The 22,967-nt window shown below is 52.5% G+C and overlaps 1 protein-coding gene across 1 annotated transcript; it reads right to left on the bottom strand.

The window, feature by feature from the left end:
• Positions 1-316: 316 nt before the first annotated feature.
• Positions 317-19,199, bottom strand: LOC122391074 (transcription factor HES-1-like). Its single transcript, XM_043384637.1, has 3 exons — positions 18,385-19,199; positions 6,769-6,959; positions 317-1,435 (listed from the first exon to the last, which is right to left on the bottom strand). Exons 1-3 carry the CDS (start codon positions 18,949-18,951, stop codon positions 973-975), a joined length of 1,221 nt encoding a protein of 406 aa, XP_043240572.1. The 5' UTR covers positions 18,952-19,199; the 3' UTR covers positions 317-972.
• Positions 19,200-22,967: the final 3,768 nt, after the last annotated feature.

The following is a 22,967-nucleotide window of genomic DNA, read 5'->3' as shown; positions in this document are numbered from 1 at the left end:
CTGCTGCTCGGCTAAGGCTGATATTCTAAGTATCGACCATGTGGCCTCCGTGCGATATTCCCAGTATTATATAGAAACTCATTTACATCATAGCTCAAGGCGCAGTTGAAAGCACCCACAGACCACAGTGACACGCGCCGACACCAGCCGTCCTTTGAAGCTCGCGCGGCGTTTACTCAGCCCGTGACGTCACTGCACGCCTGACCAGCCTCTCTGCCGGCGGGCACGCCTCGCCGCAGGAAGGGCGTTTGATCTGACACACCAATCTATGGCCGAACGCCAGTGGCTCTTTGTACCGTGTGTTCAAACAGCGCCGTTTGCTGAACTCGAGTGTATTTTCCACCGATGTTCCACTGTGACCCGACTCGGCAGCCATCTGGATATCACGCTACAATGAAAGACCGGCCAACCCGAGCTCACCGGCGCACCGGGGCAGACGGAGACTCGGGCGCCACACTGGAATTCTCTGAAGATTGGAGCCCTGCGCGAGGGAGTGCGGCGAGACGCTCGGCACTGCTCTTTCTACGCGAATCTCCCCTAAACCAGGCTACGTTGCTACCCAAATATGCAGTGACTACGACCAAACAACGTGCTACCCCGTATACAAGCGCTCACGTGACTACGGTCAGATCGGTAGGCAGGTCACACGTTAAAGACGAGATTCAGAACTCGCGTGTTCATTTGATCAGAACACTGTGTTTGCGAGCGAATCATGCAAATGGAAGACATTTGATTTGTTGTTGAGACGCGAAAGCGCCTGAGCACTCATGTCTCTATTTTGAGCACACATTAAGCTAATCGCGACCCATGGCGCACACAGACACACACTTACAGCATTAACCTGTCTCAAACGCACACACAAACGCCCAAGACGGTGAGATCATGTCTCGCCAACAGCCGACGCCGTTTCACCCGAACTCCGACAGGCTGCGCTCGTGTTGGCCCGTCAGATGTCGCGTCGATCGCGCACAATCACCAGGGCCTCCAGGAGTTGGGATCGGCAGCGGCCGCCGCCTTGCTGACGACCGGGCGGAACGCCGATGCCGACGCCGACTTGGAGAGGTTGATGGGCCCGTCGGACGGCCCGGCTGGCTCCTCCTGGTCACTACCGCTCGACGAGGAGCTCGTATCGGCAGCAGCGGCGGCAGCAGCGGCGGGAGGAGGGACGGGCGGCCGCGGCGGCGGAGCGGCGAGCGGTCCGACCAGGGGCGGAGCCAGCGGAGCAGGTACGGGAGGCAGCACGCGCAGCGGCGCCGCCAGCGGGGCCATCGTCGGCCCGGCCACCAGCCGGTCCAGGTGTGAGTTGAGACGGTGCAGGACGGCCGGGTCGGTCTCCTGGCTGGACTGCAGGTAATCATTGATGACGGCGCGCGCCGACATGTAGCCCTGGTGAAACATCTTCACCTCCGTGTAGGGGTCCGGGCGCCGGCTCGACCTGAGGAGAGACGAGCCAGTGAGAACGCGGTGAACATAGGAGATTGCTGGACAGATGACGGGCCAGCCAATGTAATTCGAGCTGGATCACGATAAGCAAATAGGAATCCCAATGGGTCACATCTGAATCGACCAACATTCGAAACAAGCTTCATGGTGTCAACTGTCAAGGGCATTTTGGTCTTTTCAGGACGTGGGCGCTCCTACGTCAGAGCCTCTGATGCAACGTCACGAAACAGTCTCGAGTGTCGTCAGTTCACTGTGATGTTATCTAAAATGACTGGGATGGTGACAGCGAAAATTGTGTCGCGAAATATGAAAAGCGGTGGAAATGAGGCGAAAACTACTGACGGCTGGAAGTGGGTTAGTTGTTTTCCCATACCTGCTACATTGCATGATTAAATCGAGACATCCAGGCATTTTAATGGCACGTGCACTGTACCACACTTTTCAAAGTTTAATGCAGTGCTTTAATATTGCCAGCCGTGTGGTTCAAGGGGTGTGGTTAAACGCGTTGAACCACACGGCTGCTGACGTCGCTATCAATTATAGTTGTGAGCTTTTTGGCAGGTATGGGAAACACCTTCCAGCCCTAAGGCCGGGAATTCAATAAATGTCACCTCGCTTTTTTAGCGAAAAGCACCTCGGGCCTAACGGCCCTCGGAGTTTTCGCTAAAAAACCTCGGTGACATTTATTGAATTATCCCGGCCCCGGGCAGGAATATATTGGTTTGCCTGTGCACGCATCTGATTCGACTGGTCTACTGGGATATTCATACGCAAGTGGGGAATTGGGAACCCTTAACGGCACAGATCGTGCCCTGCAAGGAAATGAGTTGACATATTTCGATTTCCGCTACTGACAATGAAATCTCGGCATTCATATCACTATTGCTCAAAATGTTGGGCATAACACGTGTGTACTTCGTTGAAGCCGATCCGTGGCGTATGTGAGCTCTATTCTCCGGGTGCACACGTTTTTCGGTCCATTTCATGACAAGGAGCACGCAACATGCCGGCTCATATTTTGGGATATTTTTCCAGGAACTTTCAGAGGCTTACACGGCGGAAAATCAAAGCCGAGTGTGACCAAATGACTGTAAATCAATCACGGTGTCGCCTGATCTGATGATCGATTCAGATATCTTTTGACAGGTGTGATGGCGAAAATCATACGGAGACACCAGTCAAAGTAATAGACAGCCAAGGGGACAAGTCGAGTTTCTTGATCAGAGTGTTTCCGCCGTTACCTCAGAAGCCAACAAAGGAAATCGCGGCATCTAGATGAATTTCGCATGAAAGCACGCGATATGAGCACGTATATCAAAATTACCGCTATAGTACACCAGCCCCGCACGAAAACTTAACAAAAATAACTACCAAAAAACAACACGTGGGTATAGCGCGTAACCCAGAAGCTTTCAAATCCACCGTAGCACGCCACATAATTTAGTCGTTGAACGTTTAACATTCAAACGATTCACCCGCCCGTTCTCACGAGTAAGCTATGCGGCACGGAAGGCGCGGTGGAAGCCATAGGGGTCATTATCACGTGGTTTCTGCCGGAGGTTTCGCCTCAAGAGGCACGCTGCAGTAGCTGACTTTACGGGCTGAATGATAATGTGCATTTACTGCACAAAACTGCAGGCTCTAATCGTGGTAATGAAACGTCGGCGGAATCCGCAGGGCATGTGCCGAGATTCGGACGATTCGAGCCGCAACTTTGGGGCAGCGGCAGGCCCAGGGGCCGGTGCAATATTTATGGTACACCTTCGGGGACATGGCGATTTACGGCAAGCAAGCAGAGCGAAAATATGGGTGGTCAGGAGCCGGTGTGTTGCAGCGAAAAACGCCAGAATCGCTGCAAATAACGACCCAGAAGAGAGGCGCGCGGAGCACCCCGCGCGCTACCAGCACCTCTCGCCAGCAAGGGCGCCTGAAGGCTCTAAAGACGGCCCCCGGTCCGCGCTCGGGTGTCTGGCGCCGCACGATCCCATGCAGGTGAGCGCTGCTGTCATGTCGGCAAGGACATTTCAGCAGTCTGCAGACGCTCCCGCGCCGTCAGCCACCGTTCCCAGGGATCCCAACCGACAGCGGGCGACATTTTTCCGGTGCCGTTGTCGAACAAACTCCTAAATAACTTTGGCCTCAGCTGTGTTTAAAAACCGCACACCGCATCACTGGACCCCTGTGAACGGGCGGCATCGGTGTTGATCAGTGCTGCCGTCGGTAGAGCATTTTTACGCAGGGATACTGTGGATCAATTGCAGAACACAGGCCGAACAGGAGACAATGCGCTACCCTGGACCGGCCCGCACCGCGCGGTGGGCTCTGTTCCCCGTTCGAGCGATATTGCTCAACACGGGACGGTGGGACTGACGGATTTCTTGGAGTCTTCGCGTTCCATTAATACCTGTTATCAATGAAGCCATTGTGCCTAAGTACAAAGAAATCGCCGAAGGTCATAAAAGAAAAGGGAGATCGGCACATTACGTAGATTTTGAGTTAAACGGAAGAATTTCTCAATTTCTCCATAGAAATGGACAGCAACACGAGGTCATGGCTCGTGTTCCAGCCGGCGCTGTATCTTCCCAGAATACTTCCACCATTTTTCCGAAAATGCGAAAAAGGAATCTTAAAATGAATCCAAGTAAACGTGAAAGGACTTCACTGATAATCCACATTACGATATGATCCTTACATACAGCTGCTCAGGACGGCTTCAAAATCCATTAAAATCCATTTTTCTAGGAAAACCAGAAACGTCTCCATTTCCCGTCATGAGCCTGCACAGCTTATGAACCCTGCTTATCTCCTTTCCCCTATCATAACGCCGCCCACCGGACGGCCACCGCTCCTGCTGACACCGGCTATCGCGCTGAACGGGCGTAGGTTTTTGCGCTAATCTCATTAGCGGCAGTACAGAGTCGTGATGGCCGTATCTGCGACCAATTAGGCCCGGGCCGTGGTAGCGCTCTCACCGGGGACTGGCCGGGCCGGCGCGGCGGTTAGTGGCGGACACCACGTGGATGGGAAGAGAACGAAAGGCCACAACGGATTCCGGAAACTGAGCCGGTAGTCTTACAGGGAATCACATCGGGAAGTTACCAAATGTTTTAAATCAGCGATCATCGGCGGTTTTTGAATGATATGTGTCATTGAGAATACCTAGTCATCGTTTATCACTTATATGCGCATTGTTCCGATCCATGTCATCTGCTAGGTATTTAAATTAATGCCCACCTCATTTGCAAATATAATCAATAAAAATACATCCCCTCCCGATCAGTGTAGCGATGTGGGCGGCGGTGGACGTGCCGGGCGGTGCCATTTCCCGTTCCCACGGGCGAGCTCGGTGTCTCGTCACGCTCTGCCGCCCCGCCCACCGGGGGCATCTGGCTGTGACAGTGGCGGACTGTCACATTGCCATGGCTGTCACAGTGGCCGACTGTCATATCTCTGGCTGTCACAGTGGCCGACTGTCATATCTGGCTGTCACAGTGGCGGACTGTCATATCGCAGACTGTCACGATGACAGTCACAGGGCGGATCGAGCAGCGATGTCTCGACTGTGACTTTCCTTCCAACAGTGTTCGTGTCTCTGAACTCTGTCCGACTGCAATCCATGACCGTGTCCCTCTAGATTCCACTCATTGTTTCGTTCCCATCCGCTCCACCAATGTGCAGTGTGCAACTGCACATAGTCAGTTGATGTAGTAGGGTGACGCCCCGTTGTCAGCACTCAGCTATGCACCACAAAATGGGCGTTGACACATTCCCATCGGCAGTGAATGAAGACCGCGATCCCCGCATTGCTTCAGTGAATGGCTGAATGAAAGGTTCAGCTTTTAAAATTGAATATTATCAATAACAAGTTTGGAATGCAATTTTCAGACCCAAGAAGACAACATCTATTTCTAGTATCAATCACGGTAGTGATGGCCTTCCCAGCAGGAGCCCGCTCATGGAACCCAGCCCTGGGGACCTGCCACATGGGTCCAGCCGGGCTGCTCAGTGTTGAGGGACGGAAGCCACTCAAACGTCCGACGGCCCCACTAATCTGCTCATCTGCCGGCGGGTTCTCCTCAGGGCGCCATTCACAGGCTTCAGTCCTGCTCACCCTCGGCCGTGCGCCCTATCTCAATTTTCCGGGCCTCTTCCCGCTTGCTCTTCCCAGCTCTCGGACCTTTGTCGCCTTTCGCGGGGCTCTGCCAGCGCCCACGGCTCTGCTCTCAGCTCTTGCCCCCAGGCTACCGGAACCTCTGCCCTCGGTCTCGGGACCATTTGACTGTGCACGCGCCGCCGCCGGAACCGCGTGGTCCGGCGGTCCGGTGGCCTCGCCACCTCGCCATGGGAACGGGCGCTCTCGTCCACCGGAATGCCGCCGGGCGTTCCCACATGTAGCGACGGACCGGCGGCGCTGACGCCTGATGACGGTTGCGCCGGGGTGATGACACCGGTAACCGGGGCGTCATCACCTCGGCGTCACGTCAACGCGGCGGCGCCGCGGTCACGTGACACGTCACGGGTGGTATGGGACTGTGATGGGCTCTAACCCAGGGCAGGCGTGGGACGGTGGGTTCAAGCCAACGGCTACAGTGGGAACGGGCGGAAGGGAGCGTGACCGGCCGTTGGTAACAGCCCGTGCGTGAGGACAGAGGATACGCGTTCGTCGGCGGTTAGAAGACGACTGTTATTTATAAGTCGTCTTGATTCGGCCGCTAAGCCGTTCAAAATCGGCTGCACTTTGAAAAGGAGACATGAGGACCTACTATTTTGAAATCCGCCAGGATTTGCCGAAATGTGGAGTCCAAAATATCAGTATCGACCTCATGGAGTGGTCTACACTCTGCAACCGGTGATACCCAAGATTGCTGCTTCACACAAATGTCCGGTAGCGACAAGTCAAATGACATGTCTCTTCGTCAGCTGCATTATTTAAGAACATTGAGTTCTGACGCTGCAGGGACTGGTTATCAGCGTCCAGCGCTCAATTCCCAATAAACATGACCCAACAACCTTGAGATAAATATTCCGAAAAGATACTACCAATTCCTACGAACAGGTGGCCGAATTGACCTCCACTTGTGCTGCGCGGCCGTTGGTAAAACGTGGGAAACCGCCGCCGACCGCAGTACATTTCCCTGCAGAGATCAGCCAACCATGCAACAACTTCACTTCCAGCCCAACACCGCGTCACTCCCGCTGAGAATAACAAACCCGGCGACCCACACGTTTGTTCCACAGCACCACCGACACCCCGTGTAAGTCCAATCTGGCACGCGCGCGCCGTGGGAAACTGCCCCACCCAGGCGTCCCGAACTTCCGACTTACATCAGTTGCTTGTGAATGTGCTTCACGGCCAGCTCCAGCACCTCCGCCTTGTCCATGCGCGAGACGAGATCGTCGTCCCTGGGCGCGCGCGGTCCCGGGCCGCTCAGTTGACCCGAGATCAGGTCCCGGATCTCCTCAATGCAGAGGTTCATCCGGGCGCGCCGCTTTCGCTCCATCAGCGGCTTCATCAGCTGTGGAAGGAGAAACGGGACAAGTTAGAGATTGAGGCTCAGGGGAAGTCTGTTGATAGTGCTGGTGGAGCAGTGATAGTGTTCAATCAATGTGTCCGCGATATTAATAATCGAACGCAAGTAAAATCGAAATATTTCCATCGTAAGGGTATTATGGTGTAATAATGTGAACGCTTAAAATGTTAACACCGGCATGTGAAGCCCAGGAATCAACATTTTTGTTAGAAATCATGCTCGAAAACCGCAAACGATATTCAACGCAATATGCAACGACGCAGCAATTTGCTGCAAAACTGAACAGAAAAAGCAGCCCTGCCAAGGGAGTCCGCTGTAGTGGTGACAATTTTCATGCATATAGCTCAAAGTTTGCAAACTTCAAGGAGAAAATTCAGTTCCTTTATGTAATGTGCAGGTTGCGAGTGGGCCTGCCAGCGTGGTAAATTATAAAACATCCCAACGCAGACCACAGCCTGCGCACAGCAGCCGATGAGAAAACCACCTGGCGCAGTCTTCAGTCCACGAAAACGGCCATGCTACTAAAACCAACCTTGCACATTTTATGCTAACTGCAGATACCACGAAAAAGAAAAGTACTTTGAGCAGCAAAGAGACATGGTCCCGCGGTGACCACCGGGCTGTTCTCATGCTGTAGCCCAGCCTGACATCCTCCTCAGACCACCGAGCAATGGTGAGACTATGGATTAGGCATGCGGCCCTCGGCAATTAAAAATCAATCACCGTTAGTGCGCCATCACGTGGCACCTCGCTGCTGCAGACCCAGTCGTCCTGTTCTCCGTCTCCTGCGCACGCCAGAGCGGCGTGCAAAACAGCCAGCCGTGAAATAAGCAAACGCGCCCCGGCGGCGCCACACTGAGGGGTCAAGTGAGATAGCATGCCACCGGCCGAAAACAAACACTTGACGCGCCGACAGCGGCGAATGGCCGCCACTGCTCCGCCGGATGTGACCCCGACCCCGACCCCATCCCCCGGGGGATGGAAAGGGATCAAAGTGCGCCGCGCGCCGGGTCACCAATGTGGACCGGGGCGATGGGATGGAGTGGTTGCTGGAAGCGGCACAGCAAGGAAGTTTCTAAACTGCATGAGCTAACGGAAACGTGTAACAGCGACGGACCACCCACAAATGCCAACTCTATTCCAATCAGCACATAATGCCACGTGTGCCTTTCCAGCAACACGGTGCACGTTTCGCTGATATCCGTCCCGAGTTTGTCGCTACGCCCTGACAACTCACGATCGAATGCGTCATCAAATCATGCCGATCGCACCAAACACTGCTTTCGCTGATGGCTGTCGAACAGACGAACCCGGCGCACGCCAGGTACGGTTCATTTTGATTACCGCGTCTGCCTCCCGCCGAGGCGCCGACGCGTTTTTGATTACACCCGTACTTCTCCAGAAGCTATAATCATATCGCTTTTTGCGCCCAAGCGGTCGCGGCTGGGCTCCAATATAAACACGGACCCCATTAGCCGGTCGGGTCGCGCCCCTGTGGGAACGGCTCCGCCCCTCTCAGCGCGGGGACCTTGGGAGACCATTGGGGTTCAGGGCCAGAGCTGTGGGTGTCCAATGCGGGAATGTTTTTTAGGTATCCCGTGGCAAGCTAGTAGGTAGTTCGTGGCTTTTTCACAAATGTATGTAACATGGACTAACATGGTAACATGTAACATGGCCTGGCATGCTATACACTTATGTAAAACATCAAATTCAAACGTATAAATACATCAAATTCAAACATAAAATAATCACATTAAATTCACCCATGAACTTCATTGCAAACCATTGTTAAGCAGAGTTCAATGCGCTACTAACTGCGTTCTATCGGCCGGCTCACAGAAGTGACGCCGAAACTGATGGTTTCCGGCCACATCAGCCGTGACATGACACCATCTGAGTGATGTGGACCCACCGCAGCCGGCAGCCGGGCCACCGGAGGCGAACATACCGCGTGTATACAGACGGCCCGGATCGCAGGAGCGGTCACGCGTGAACACATAAATACCGAGAGAGTCGGCCGGACAGGACAGGACGGACAGACTGGACAGACAGACGGCCAGACGGACGGACACACAGACACAGGACAGACAGGACAGGACACAGGACAGACAGAACGAGACGGGATTGAAAACAAAGGGCCCAGCCAACGTCATAAGCGATGTGCTTTTCATGCGCTCCACGGGACCAGGTGCATCTAATGCATTTCTTACCTAGAGGACGATTCGGAGTTCCCTTGGATGTTATAGCAAGAGCGTAAATTATTTAGGAGCCATTGAGCACGATATGCTTGTGGATAATGTTTATGTGGCGCAGCTCATTAAGGACTACAAGCAATATGCTGCTCAAGTCACGGAGGGTGAGCTTTTCAAATGTCGCAAATAGTGCATCGAAAAATTATCGTCATGTTGGATTGTTCAATTTCGATAAAATATGCTAGCTACTTGTGAGCAGAACACGATCATATAAATTGTTTAGCCCCACTCTCAGACACGGTGTTTTTCTGCTGGTCTGTTGAGTGTTGCGTCTTTCATGGTGCGATGAAGTGCCGCCGGTGAACCATAAGAAGCAAGCGATGCGGCACAATCGGCCCAATCAGCGACAGGCGAGCTACAGGGTGAGGCCACCCCAGACTTTCGTCATCAGAGCTGATACGGGATCTCGATACGGCAATTAATTAATGGGCTCACCCGCATCTAACTCTGTCGTAAGCTTAGAGGGGACTGACAGCGCAATATCAATGCCGCATCTAAATAAAGTGACAATAAAACAAGTGTAATTTGTTATCAACAGTAGTAAACAAGTGTTCGTAGTTGGCACCGAAAGCCGTTTTTATGTTGGGAACCATGTATTCGAACACAGCTATGCATTGTTGCTAATTGTTGGATTGCCCGGCATGAAGCGCCCGTTAGAATAAATATAACTCATCTAAATTATTGTCTGTTCCACACATATAAGGACTAAGGAGTTAATCACTTAAAAGTCACAGCTCACAGGTCATAAAATTATCAGATTTCGCACTTACGGTAGGTATACAAAATTGCCTTGTTTGGCATTTCTTCTATCTCGAACGGTCGTCTAGGGCAAGCCGTTCGAATGGTCACGCTCGCGTTTGAAATCGAACACAGATGCAATAGGGGCATTCCATGTCAACCGGGACAGCCAAAATCGGCCACCTCTGCGATTTTGTTCAAACTTGGTATACTTATTGGCTATTGGGTGAAACCTCTGAGAGTGAAAGGATTTTGTCTTATGCCATCGAGCTACAGAGATACAAGTCGCTAAACTTCTGCTTTTTGAGCAGAATTGGACGTGTATTGCAATCTTGAAAGATCTATAGCTTCAACATTTTTGAAGTTATTAATTTCAAACAAACTGAAACGTGTACATAAGGAGTAATGCCAGTAAAATTTGACAATTTTTACATTTTTTGGTGATTTTGAATTTATTTTATTTTGAATTAATTTCTTAAAATGTAATTTGTGAAAAATGGGTACACTTCGATTTTGCTCAAATTTAGATATTGTCTTCCACTACACGTGGGGCACAGGTGCTGAGAAAATTAGAGTGGGCCAACGATGACTTTGGATGATATAGCAACAAGTAGTGCAACGTAGCACGGGCGGTGGAAGGGGCCGATTTCGCTAACCCCACCTGTTTATCGCCAATAACTCACGCCATAATTATTATATTAACGTTAAACTTTCAGTATCTGTCTAGAATCGAATTGCAAATCCTCCCGTGCAAGAAATAGGTAAATCGGTCGACAACTTTTCTAGTAATAGCGGTATAAAGTCAAACATTCCTGTCGGAGCGGCTCGGCGGCCGGCGCCGGCCGTTGCCGCCTGAATGGTAGACTGTGCCGGCGCGGGACGGTTCCATCTTTGCACCACGCTTCTCATAAGCGTAGGAACCATGGGTGCAAGGGTGCAGCTGCACCCACAATATTTATCCAGTGGGTGCAGACAATGTATTCTGCACCCACAATAATCTGAACCAAAAACCCCTTTTTCATCAACACTACTTCCCATGCAGCACGGCAAATTCAGGATATGTTGCCTACTATCCATCTTTCGAAGCATTTGCTACTGTGATCAGTGATGGTCTTCAAAACTTACATTTGTGCTGAAAAAAGGGAAATGGAGCATGTGATTGAACACATACCGAACCGATGACCCACTGTCAAACATTTTAGCCCGATATCTTCGAAAATGGCTAAGTTGGCCGCTTTTACTTTTTGCGGTAGTCAATATTGACAATATTAGCCCTCGAATGTGTGCAGCGTTTTCCAGCTTCTAATGTGTAGGTAGGGGGAGGGGGTCGGTCGGACCCCCTGCCGTTCGGCCCCTGATCGAGCTAGAGCTTCGCGGAAAAAACGAGGGTGTTGCCCGTGACGAGAGGAAGCCGATGATACCCAATTTTAAGGTCCTACTTCATTGGTTGACCTTCCAGGTCAGGTCAATATTCCAAAAGTCGGGAAAATCGGGACCTGCTAGCGCTGCGTAAAGTGAAGCTGTTATCGGGTTTTTCGGGGTGCTGATCACAAATATCTGATGTTAGTTTTGATCACAGATGATTTCTTCATGCATTTAGGCCAGATCGGGTCAGGTCAGGTCAGGTCAACCATTAGGCCTCTAGCCAGCCCGAATGCATTGCCCGTCAGGTCTGCCTCAGCCGGGACCATCATGGCCATGTCCGGCACACCAGACAGGACGATCTCCTGCACGTGCCACCCATCCGCTCGGAGGCGGGCCGGCGACGGTTTGTATACCGCTCGCCCCACCTCATGAACGATCTGCCCATGTCGGTGCGGAACCAGCGAGGTCCGCGGTTCAGGCGAGCCCTGAAGGCCCACCTACTCTCGAGACGAGACACGTAATGAACGCGTTTTTTATCATGATGCCGTGCAGGTGGTGTTTTTTTTTTTTATCCTGAGCTATATGTATATTTTAGGTTGTGTAACATCGTGAGTGTGTATTTTACCCTGCATGTTATGATCCGATTTTATTGACGTGAAGGCCATAATAGCCACTTGTCTTGTGGATGGCTCTTTAATAAACTACTACTACTACTAGGCGTCCTACCGGCTATCCATAGTAGGTGTCAACTACCACTGACGGCGTCGTAGCATGTCACGAAAGCACTAAAACCAGTATAACGCCTTTTGTGGCGACTAACGGAGCGAGCGAGAGGGTGAGCCTTGTACGTGCGAAATTTCGAGGGGGTACCTCCAGCTGACTTGTGCACGGCACCCTACTATCCGGTCTTTAGCGATGTGCCAAATTTGAGCACAATCGGCCCAGCCGTTCTCGAGATCTGAAAGCGGCACCCTGCACGTGCGCACGTGCAAAATGGGTTCCAACTGACTTTTGCACGGCACCCTACTAACCGGTCCCTAACCATGTACCAAATTTGAGCGCCATTGGTCCAGCCGTTCTCGAGATCTGGAATCGACCCCTGCACGTGCGCACGTGCAGCAGCACCCCAACTCTGGCACATGGATATGTATTGCCTAGTGGGTGCCTACCTACCTGCCAACTTTCAGCGCAATCGGCCAAGTAGTTACCGAGATATTGCAACAATTGCAAAAGTTACACCTCTTCGTTTTGCACGTGGCACGTGCATAAGGGGTCACCCACATGCATCGGGAATAGTCCAATACTTGGTAGAAGGAATGAAGCTACCCTACAAAAATTACCGCGTGTAAATCGGTCAAGTGGTTGCTGAGATATAAGCGTCGCAAAATCGTGACCACGGCCGGCCGGCCGCTCATACTCAGAAATTTCCGTTATTCTACGTAAGACTCCGCTCGCTTCGCTCGCTCCGTAACTACTTCGTTAACGTTCAAATGGATGCTAAATTCGAAATCAGCCCTATAAACTACCCTAAAAACATGTAAAACTCGGAAAGTGAACCGAGGTCATCAAAGGTCAATGACCTGACCTGACCTTCAGGTTATCTTCACACCCACCGTGATGCATGGGAAGAACATCATTTCACATGTTTGGACGTCTACAATCACAAAAAGACTGGAAACGCGCGGATAATGTGAGCTGACATACGCCTAATCGCGATTCCGGCCGAACATGGTCTCGAGAATCAGGTCACAGGTCAAAGGTCTTTTGGGTCAGGGTCATGAAATTTTTAGAGTATAGGTGTAAAACTGATCAACTCGAGGGTACTAAAAGTTTCGTCGCGATCGGCCGCTGCCGCTTTTTGCGCGAGTTATTTGCGAACAACCATGGGGGGGGGTTCACCCGACCCCCCTACACATGCGAGGGTCAATGCTTCCAAATGCACTTATCGGTTGGTACCCTTTCGACACGGTACACCCTCAAAGCTCGTAACGAGCCTTCGCTCGGGTGTCGCCCCCCCCCCCCCCGCTTCACCGGCCATGGCTGGATTTCTGCACCCATGCACCCACAATGTTCCAGCCGTTCCTACGCCCATGACGCTTCTTACCGCTGATTATAATTGATTCGTGTCAAATTTTGTGTGAAGGCTTAAAAATGTACAGGCAATCTAATGTTCAAACAAATTCGAAAAGCAACTGGTAAAATTAAATTATTAGGGTGCAAACACAATATGTGACTATGACGTTTCCCGCGTCGGCCGATCCCCGCCTCTGCCGGCGACATCTTACTCTTAGCAAGCCACTAACTGCCAAATTTATGGTAAGATTAACTAGAGATTCTCATAACACTACAAATGTCGTATAAAGGAAGAAATAGGAAAATCGGCCAGTATCTCTTAGAGCTATGGGCGTATAAACGCAAAATAGTCCCTATAGCCAATTTGATCACGTTTAACCTCATTTGATCTTGAATATATTGATCTAGGGTCATGAAATTAGCATACGATAAAGTTCCCCACCGCCCCACCTACAATTCAAATTCCGTTTTTAATACCTTTTTTGGCTAAACCGGGCTTTTCTCCCCTAACGCTAGGAGAGTCAGGCGTATTTTCTTTTTGCAACCAAAGAGAGGCGCTGCCCGGAGAATGCCCAATTTCATCATTAAAAAAAAACTGGCTTACGATGACCAGCTATCTCCGTGGCTTAGTAGTAAGTGTGCCGAGTGCACCCATCTCGAAATCTAAAGGTCGCTGGCTCGCAGCGGGTCAGCCTGAAGTGTTTAACACGCATTTGTTTTTTAAGTAGCATCTGGCCAGCCGGCAACTGTCGTGAGGGCCAATGCTAATGTTCGTATCTCGGTAGCATTTGGCCAGTCGGCAACTGCCGTGAGGGCTGTACATATTTACGCGTGTTAGATTAGGTCAGGTCACGTCAGGTCAGGTTGGGTTTGCTTTGGTTTGGGGTAGAAAGAAGCATCTCCGGGTAGCGCCTCTCCTTGGTTGCTAAAACGAAACACGCGAGTGCCAGACATTCCGAAGTCCAAAAGACAGTTACGTAGACGTCGGCCCATTCTGGATTTTTTTATATGATGTAGCTAATTTATAGGAGAATAAAACATGTCAAAATCAGCAAAATCGAAGGGTACCCATTTTTCAGAAAATCAAAATTTATTTTTTGCATTTTAATTAAGTTCACTAATTAGTTAATTACGTCAAAATTGTTATCCTCAAATTAAAGCCTGACCTATTCCCTCCATTTCACACTTTGTCTCGTGGTGATATGTCTAAAGCTTCAATGGTTATGACGCGTTAAAGATGATAATGCGCCTTGCCTAAGTCAATGTTTGATGACGTGTATCTCGGAAACGTGACGTCATATCTTGACAAAAATATGTATCCATTCTTTTCACATATAGATGAGTAGTTTCACAAAGTTTCGCAAAAATCTGAGGAGGTGAGGTTCAAAATGATCATTTTCTGTCCCACTTGACGTGGAATGCCCCAATAGTCACATTCATAAGTAATACAATCGGACATAGGTTAAGAAAGAGTACTCTCTAATCACCAATTGTAAGTACGCCCATAAACCGCGTGGAATAACCGACTTATCCTTCACACACGTTCTATCCCAATTTCATCTGGATACCATGCCACTAGCCGCCTTTTTCGCGCAGAGCTCAAGATTAGTGACTTTCTCTCAGTCAGCGGTTACTGCAGAATTAACCCATTTCCATACACTCTCTGTCCACCCAGAGATCCTGAATATGCGTGCGATCCATTCGCAACGCGCACCAACCGGCCTGTCGGGCGCGCACAATGACAAAAACGCGAACACCAGTCCGCTATACACGGTCCTCATGCAATCCCATTCTCCAATCCGGATAATACCTGCATGGTGCATAGAATTCTCACGGTCGCCGATCGTCCGACGAATGCGCAAGTACGTTCGCTGGTCCGTCGCCGATTTTTCGCACGAGTCTCTCGGCGGGGTATTGCGGCGTCCAATGAACGGCGCAGAGCGGAGAACAGGACTGGTCTGGCGTTAATCCCTCTGCCAGCGCCGCGCTGCACGCCACAGCGACACAGACAGGCCGCCTGCACGTGAATGCGTGACAACATTTCAATCGGGCTGGCTGTCTGTTCTCAAGCGGCCGTCGTAAGTCACAGCGAGCCACCCTCGAGCGAACGAGCGAGCCAAAGGCAGCGTGCAACAGATCAGAGGCGGGCTAGAGATCATAGGCGAACTAGAGATCATAGGCCGGCAAGCAGCAAGAGACGAGCAAACGCCAGAGGCGGCGAGCAAGAGGGAGGCGAGCGAGCGAGCGGCCAGAAACGGCGAGCAGATTAGGGGTGGCGAGGGAGCAATCAGAGGGTGAATACTTGAATAGGGAGCGATCAGAGGTGGTGAGCAACAGACCACTGCACAGGCGAGCGAGCCGTCAAAGATAAGAACGTGGCGAGCGAGGATAAGGAGTTGTGAGGGAGAGAGAAGAGGGCGGCTAGGGAGGCGAAAGGTAACAAAGGGAGGCGGCGAGCCATCCTCGGGCGAGAGGGTGACTAGAGGCGGCTAACAAGAAATCAGAGGCGAGCAAACGGAGGCGAGCTAGAGATCAGGGGTGGCGAGCCGCCCTCGAACGGAAGTGGAAACCGGGGACACCGGACAACCCCGCGGGAGATCAGGGGTAGCGATGACAATGAGCGAATGGGGTGGCGATAGAGCAACTGTGAAAGGCGTAGAGCTGACGAGAGCGACCACGGGCGGTCTCTCCGGGCAGGGCGGATGAGAGACGGATACATGCAGCGGTACGTCAGCGCGATGTTTGAACGTCACGGGACAGCGTCACGGCGTGATCCGCTTTGCAGCCGCGTCACGGTCGGGCGTTACCGGCTGTGCGTCACGGCGGGATTTGAGGCGCGGAGTGTCATCGGAAACGTTGCCACTCCCGCGTGAACATGACACATGACCCGCAGGACACCCACGACACGGAACACGGCAAAGCCGACACCCGGGAGGTCGGCGTGTGAACGAGAAGTGTCCGGTCACTGACAGATCGAAGAGGACCTGTCGGCTCAGGGGTGGGCGCACAGGACACCTGACCCCGCCGTCTCCCGCTCCCCGGCTAATCCACCGTCGCGGGGACAGGATCGTCTCCCACGGGTCTCCAGCTCCGCGGACCGCCGCCGGTCGGATTCGAATCGGTCGGGATCCCCGCCGAGGACCAGCTGTCGAACAAGTGCGGCGGGGGAAGGAAGCGGGCGCGGCGGAGAAGGCGAGCCGCCCGCCGCACTGCGGAGAGATTCCCACGGTCCCAGTCGGCCTGGTTCGTGTGACTCAGGGAATTGTGCACACGTGTGTGGGAGACCGGGGCCAGAGCAGCACCAGCTGAGAAAACACGTGACCCGCCAGAGAAAACACGTGACCGGCGACAAAGGTGACAAGGCGGAGACAAAGGCGCGCTCGGAGCGGCTGGGAATTGGTCAGAGCCGGAAAATGGCTGATGGACCGCGAGACGGCTCCGTCTGAGGGGACTCGTATACAGCAGGTTGAGTGGAAAGGTCTTGAAAACGGAGATGTGTTCCACGAAATTCCATATGAAAAATGTAATAAAGGATTTGCAACGAACTCGCCAGCACACTTCTCACAGAAACAAGTTAAAAGAAAAACTATAAAAAAAATAATGTCCCAGAGAACTCGGATATCTAGGTGACACGGAGACTGAATCAAATGAGCCAGTGTTCTCGACGAACCTAATCCACGAGCACTCCGCTGCAGGCAGGCAGTCCCTCATGCAATGCTATTAGACGTGATCATCTAAACAGAGTCCTGACAAGCGGCGATGGAGTGGAACAAACAAAACTGACATGATCACTTCGCTCATATTCTGAGCATGACAAAGCATTGCATTATGGCCTGTTTAGACGACTTACTGATCCATGAGGATTTGGAGGCTATAGATTTCGGCTATCCCTCGGTGCATTGCCGGTCAAAGTGGCAGTCTCACGAAATGCGCGTTTCCGGAAGTGACAAATAATCGATGAAAACAAGTTTTGGGTCACTTACTAAGCTGTTGGTATGCCGCTAGCAACTCGACATAAGCAGAATCACTAGCTAAATAAAACACACTGCAGTAAACAAAGTAAGTAGTTCGTTCCCTGAGCTCAGAATCATGTGCTTTTCGAACAGCTTGGCAGCTTTCGGCTGGGATTATCACCCAAACCCTGCATTTACCATCATAAGCCCACGAATCACAAGGCGTATACCGCCGGTCATTAGCATATCTAAGCACCCCGATCAACGATATGATGGCTATGTAAGCAGTTACAGTGCCAAATACAGGGCGGCAACAGCTAAAGCGCCACATCAAAAGCCGTCCCGACGACCCGCGCCTTTCCGTCACCACGGGGATCGGACGGCAAGACGTGGTGGATGTCGGCGCCACAGACAAGCGTCACGTCACGTCACGTCACGTCACCGCCGCATCACCCGCGGAAAATGGAAGCAGCCAGTGGTCAGGCGGATGGATCAGTCGGCAAAACTGAGAGGACGGCACGGTTTGATGAGTGGAGCGCGTCAACTCAAAGATGTCTTCACTTCAGTGCCATGTCTGATAGATAAGTCGCATAGTTAGTTGTCAACAACCAAAGGCTAAGGGAGAATGAAAAGTGCACAAAAAAGTGACCACCTTCCTTCATTAAAGCATGAAGTGAAAACCCCGAAAGATTCTTACTGAGCGAACTTTTCGTCCAAATTCTGCGGTGCTGCCGTCGCTTCACATTTCGGGTAATTCGTTTTGAATAGAGTCTTTTACCTTAGAACTGACACAAAGAGGCGATAAACAGGGCATTGCGATAAAATTCAGCAAAGTGCATAAGTTGTTAAGAGGTTTCATCTCAAAATATCGATATTCCTAGTCTGAGTCGGCGATTCGGTAGGACCACAGAAGCACAATTCGTTATTTTCACCCCTCACATTCAGCCAAGAAGCCAGATAGTCACGTTGCTTACAAATCGGTAGCCAGGCATGCACACAAAACCAGCTTCATGACACCCATCCACTCACCTTTTTGTACTCGTGCGTGCGCGAAGGAGGCACGTAGCCGCCCGGGCCGCACTTGGAGGAGTTGGGACTCAGCGGATCCATGTCCATGGCAATAGCGACGTCTTCCACACCTCGTGCTGCACTGCTCACGTGGCACCGAGGGAGACACTGGAGCTGCGCCGACCTCCCCGCCCAGCCGCGCTCTTTGTTTTGATCGTTTGATCTATTTCGCGGGTTACCGCGGCGGCGCGGCCACAGGTGAATTTGGTAGCCGCCCCGGCGTAAGCTCCGCCCCCGACAGCGTGCGTCCCAGGCGGCGGCACGGTGCACTGGAGCAGGCCTCTGATTGGCTGGCTCCGGCCGGCCGGCACCCGCGCCGAACACCAACCCTGGCGGGAAACACTGGCCAAAAAGAGAAAAAACGACACCGGAGACGGTTCCGCGTCCAGTTTGGGTCGCCGGGGTGGTGCTCGGGTGCACGGCGCTGGCGCAGCAGGCGTTTTCCCACGCCGCCTGGCTGTGGGGCTCGCGTGAACGGCCGCCGGCGCTGGAATCCTGGGAGATGGCCGGCCGTGAGAACTGCCACATTCCCACACTCGTCGGCCACCTGTCGGCCGACGGCGCCAGATGAAACGGCCCGGGTCAAGTGGCGGCGGCGCGGGGGCAGGGCGGCAGCCACCGGCGGCGCGCCGGCGCCCGTTCTCAGGCCGGCCAGGTTACGCCGCCCCCTAATGAGCGGTCATCGCCGTGATAAATTGGACAGCGCCGCGCCGCTGCCGGCGTTCACAGGGAGGCTGCGCGCCGCGTCTGACCCGGCCGGGCCCGCGGCGGTCAGAGGTGACGGTCCCCACTCCCCAGTCGACCGCTGTAACCTGCCCCTCCCCTGCCACCCCCTCTTCCTCCTCCCGTCCTCACAGACCACCCATGAGACGTCATCGGCCGATCCAAAATGGCGTCGGCTCGAATGACGAGCAGCGCTGCGCCGAGATCGTCGCGATCTGCGGTCCGATCACGCCACGACTGTCTCACGCCTGCCATCTCGTAAATCTGCGCCGGCAGCGCGGGCCACTTTCCGCGCAGGAAGGACCGCCGCCGGTCGGGACGGAAGCGGATTTTTGAGCGCCGCGAACGTGACATGCGGCCGTGGTAATCCTCCTCCTGGCCGGTCCCACTCTCAGCATTGTTCGGCCATTTTTCGGCGGCCTTCTTTCGCCGGTGTGTGATCGTGAACAAAGAGAGCGTCCGTCCCACGATCGGCAGGTCGGCGCCGCCTCGTGCGACCTGCCAGTCCGGTCCGGGCCGCCGGCTGACCTGTTACCGATCGGCGTGACCCACTCTGACCCGCCTGACCCGCCGTAACGCTTCCTCGTACCCGGGTCCGCGCCGCTCCAGTCCCGCTGACCTCCCCGACCCGGCTGCCGAGTAGCGGCTATCACTGACTAATTCCCACCTGCGGGGGAGGGGAGATAAATAGAATCGGACACCTGCAGTTTCCGGTCCTCTCCCCCTCGACTCGGCGGGATGGGCCCCGGGCCCCCGGTGTCAAACGGCGTGTAATAGCAGGCGGCAGCCGGGGCATTATGCTAATCATTACAGGTGTCCCGCCGCGTAATTACCTGACGGTTTATGGCGATGTTGCGAGCATCAGACAGGTGTGCTTTATCAGCCATTCGGAAGCATAAACCGCATTTTATTCCGAGAACTTACACGTTTTTTCGCCCCCTGTCTTGATTTAGTGCCCCTAAAAACATAAATACGTGTTTGTTGCGTTTGCTGAAAACCGAAGAAGAGCCATATTTCCACAGCATTTCAATGCATCCTAAATGTGCGCATTTCTTCAATCAAGCATTGTTTTATATATTTTGTATAATAGTAGCCAAGTGACAAGTCTACTGCGGTGCTGCGTGACTCGAACATCGTACCATTTATAATAGTCACATGTGAATAGGCAGGACAAATAGTCCCACAGCTCGTATCACGCTAATCCTAATCAACCTCATTCTGCCATGCAAACCTGTGGAAGAAACCGACCTCCCAATAACACAAGCCCGAGCATGGGAACCCACTGCAACAATGGGAGCTCCGCGGCGCCACAGCCGCTAACCCACGCGTTACCACCGCAGTAAGCGTGTGCTCGGCGACAAAAACCACCTGTCTGAGCATTATCGGTCCATTTTCCCGGTCACCTTCAGCGGCACAACGTGAGAGCGTGCCACGGGGCCTGGGACAACGGCATTTTTCAGCCCCAATCAGCCCGGTGACGAAGAGGAAATCGGCAACATATGGGCAGTTTTCGCTGGGCGTTCGTCTTTTCCGGGCCAACGCACGCACGCGAATGCCCTCACGCATCGCGCAGGTCGAAACTGCTTGTCTGATGATTGTATCGGTACAGGCAATCGATTAATTTGTGGAATGCTCGCGTGCGATGAGGAAGAGGTAAAGGGGGAGATATGATTGGTTGAGATAGTGTGCACGTGTTTCCAGTTGAGAGTGATGGCTGAGTTGGAAAGTGGGCTAAGACGATCTCCGGATCTGACATTTTATATCTAGGCATATGCATGGGTGCCGTTTTATGCAAGTGGTATAGGACTGATATAGGTCCTAAGTCCTTACCAATAACTTCAGCATTTCAGCATTAGTGCTCTGGCGTTGCATTGAACAAATTGCTTTGATATTCTGAAATTAACCATTACAGCCATACCAATTAAGTTCGGAAAGCGATACCTGTGTCCATATACCCACTTGGTACTCTATATACTTCTTCCAGCTTTGAACTGTTACGCAAATAAATCAGCTATAGATGGATTTATACAATAATATTAGATTGACTGAATGACACGGATGGTTTTGGTAGCATAAAAACTGACCATTGACCGCCGCCAAACGGAATGTTTTGACCTATCGTATAGGTTGTACATATACATCTAACTGACCTCTGTGATTGTCATGTTTCCAAATATTACACAGAAGAAATCGACGTCATTTTAAAGGTAGTGTGCCAGCTTTCCTGGACCGTATGGAGTTAATGGCCCAGATAAGGAGAACCGGATTTTTAGAACTTATCCATACCTTCAAAACTCATGGAAACGTCTTAAATTCTTCAAATTTTGAGTACCCCAGTGCGAAATTCGCCCCGACGGGTTGTCGGTCGTACCCCAACCACATTTCACACCACTATGAACAATAAACGCACACACTGAAATCGCTATTACCGATATGCTCATCCAATCAAGTTTCGATAAACCCGTTCATCATCATCTCCTGCGGTTTCGAACACGCCTGTTAGGTGGTGCGGTAGACCGCGCCCAAAGCCAGGGCCCCGGTAACGTGAGGTAGCCGAGTCGGGGCAGCGTGCGCTGACCCAAGCCGGGGCCGCGCGTCCTCCCGGTGTCATGTGATAGCCCGGGGCTGCCCGGGGATGCGGTAGACCGCACCCAAAGCTGCGGCCCCGGCTTGGGTCAGCGCACGCTGCCCCGACTCGGCTACCTCACGTTACCGGGGCCCTGGCTTTGGGCGCGGCTTCTGCTCATACTTTGTGGTGCGGTGGAAGTGCGTCGGGCCGCGCGCTCTGACTTCGGCCAAGAAAAATGCGTCAGCTGATCATTGTCATTTCTGCCACTTGCGTGTGGTGAAATGGGGTCATAACTTAAGAGACGGCTTTTTCATATCAATTATTTTACATAAAATCATATTTCAAACCATAAATAATGTTCGACAGCCAAATAAAAGAAACAATACCAATACAGGCTTACAGTTTAAGGCTCGACATTGTGTTGTCTACGATTAGACAGCTGATAACTCATTCCCGTACGTCGTAACTCTATAATGACCTTTGCTTATTGTCACATGTGCGCCGCATTCGCGATTGTTGCCGACGCCTGTTTGCAGGTCAGCCCACTACAGTTGTTATACATATCGAAAAACCGATTAACTTTTAGGCGAAAAAGGCACTATTCCAGGCCCATTTTTTATTTTTTTGCGATATTAGGTAAAAACAGAAGCTTCTTTTCCTAGGAAAAATAAAATGGGAAATCTTTCAAAGGTGGCACACTACCTTTAAAATCACGCAGACTTATCTGTCAAATTCAAAAACAGCTATTTGCGTCTAACCGCCCAGCACCGGACCGAGGGCTGTCTTCTGGCGTGTCCACCAGCCCTTCAGAAACATCCTTTCTCCTCTTCTCCCCTCCCTCATGACCCCGATCCCTCTGCCTCTGAGATCGGCCCCGTGGCGTCCCGTCCCCGTCCCCTGCCGATTTGGGGCAGTCGGTGGCCGCCGGCGGTGTCGGACGGCGCCGGCCGGTGGGGTGGACGGGGGACGGACGGTCCCGTGGACGCCGGCGTGCATTCCGCCACCGGTCCGAGCGTGGGAACGTGCCGTGCGGCCAGGTACCCCACAGGTGCCGCGGCCGCCCCTCCGCCGGCCGGCGCACATCCGTCCCGCCGGCCCATTCATTCGCCGGACGCGCGCAGCGGCGGCGCCAGGAGACGGATTTCGGCGGAAAGATCAAGGACGCCGACGCGGAAAGAAGAACGAATCGGGGATAACGCTTATGATAGCCCCGCGCCAGAAAGCCGGCTTAGTATCCATCATCTTTTGAATG

The sequence above is a fragment of the Amphibalanus amphitrite genome, unplaced genomic scaffold (genome assembly GCF_019059575.1).
Source record: "Amphibalanus amphitrite isolate SeventyFive unplaced genomic scaffold, NRLGWU_Aamphi_draft 000420F_arrow, whole genome shotgun sequence".
NCBI classification, from domain to species: Eukaryota; Metazoa; Arthropoda; class Thecostraca; order Balanomorpha; family Balanidae; genus Amphibalanus; species Amphibalanus amphitrite.
This window is presented reverse-complemented; position numbering and strand designations above follow the sequence as displayed.

Bases quoted from the DNA above. Each gene is read 5' to 3' on its own strand.
- LOC122391074 (XM_043384637.1), bottom strand. From the start codon at position 18,951: ATGTGGCAGTTCTCACGGCCGGCCATCTCCCAGGATTCCAGCGCCGGC. The intron at 6,960-18,384 runs GTGAGTGGATGG...CTCCTTCCACAG, and splicing joins GCACGCACGAGTACAAAAAG to CTGATGAAGCCGCTGATGGA. The intron at 1,436-6,768 runs GTAAGTCGGAAG...GTCTCTCCTCAG, and splicing joins CACATTCACAAGCAACTGAT to GTCGAGCCGGCGCCCGGACC.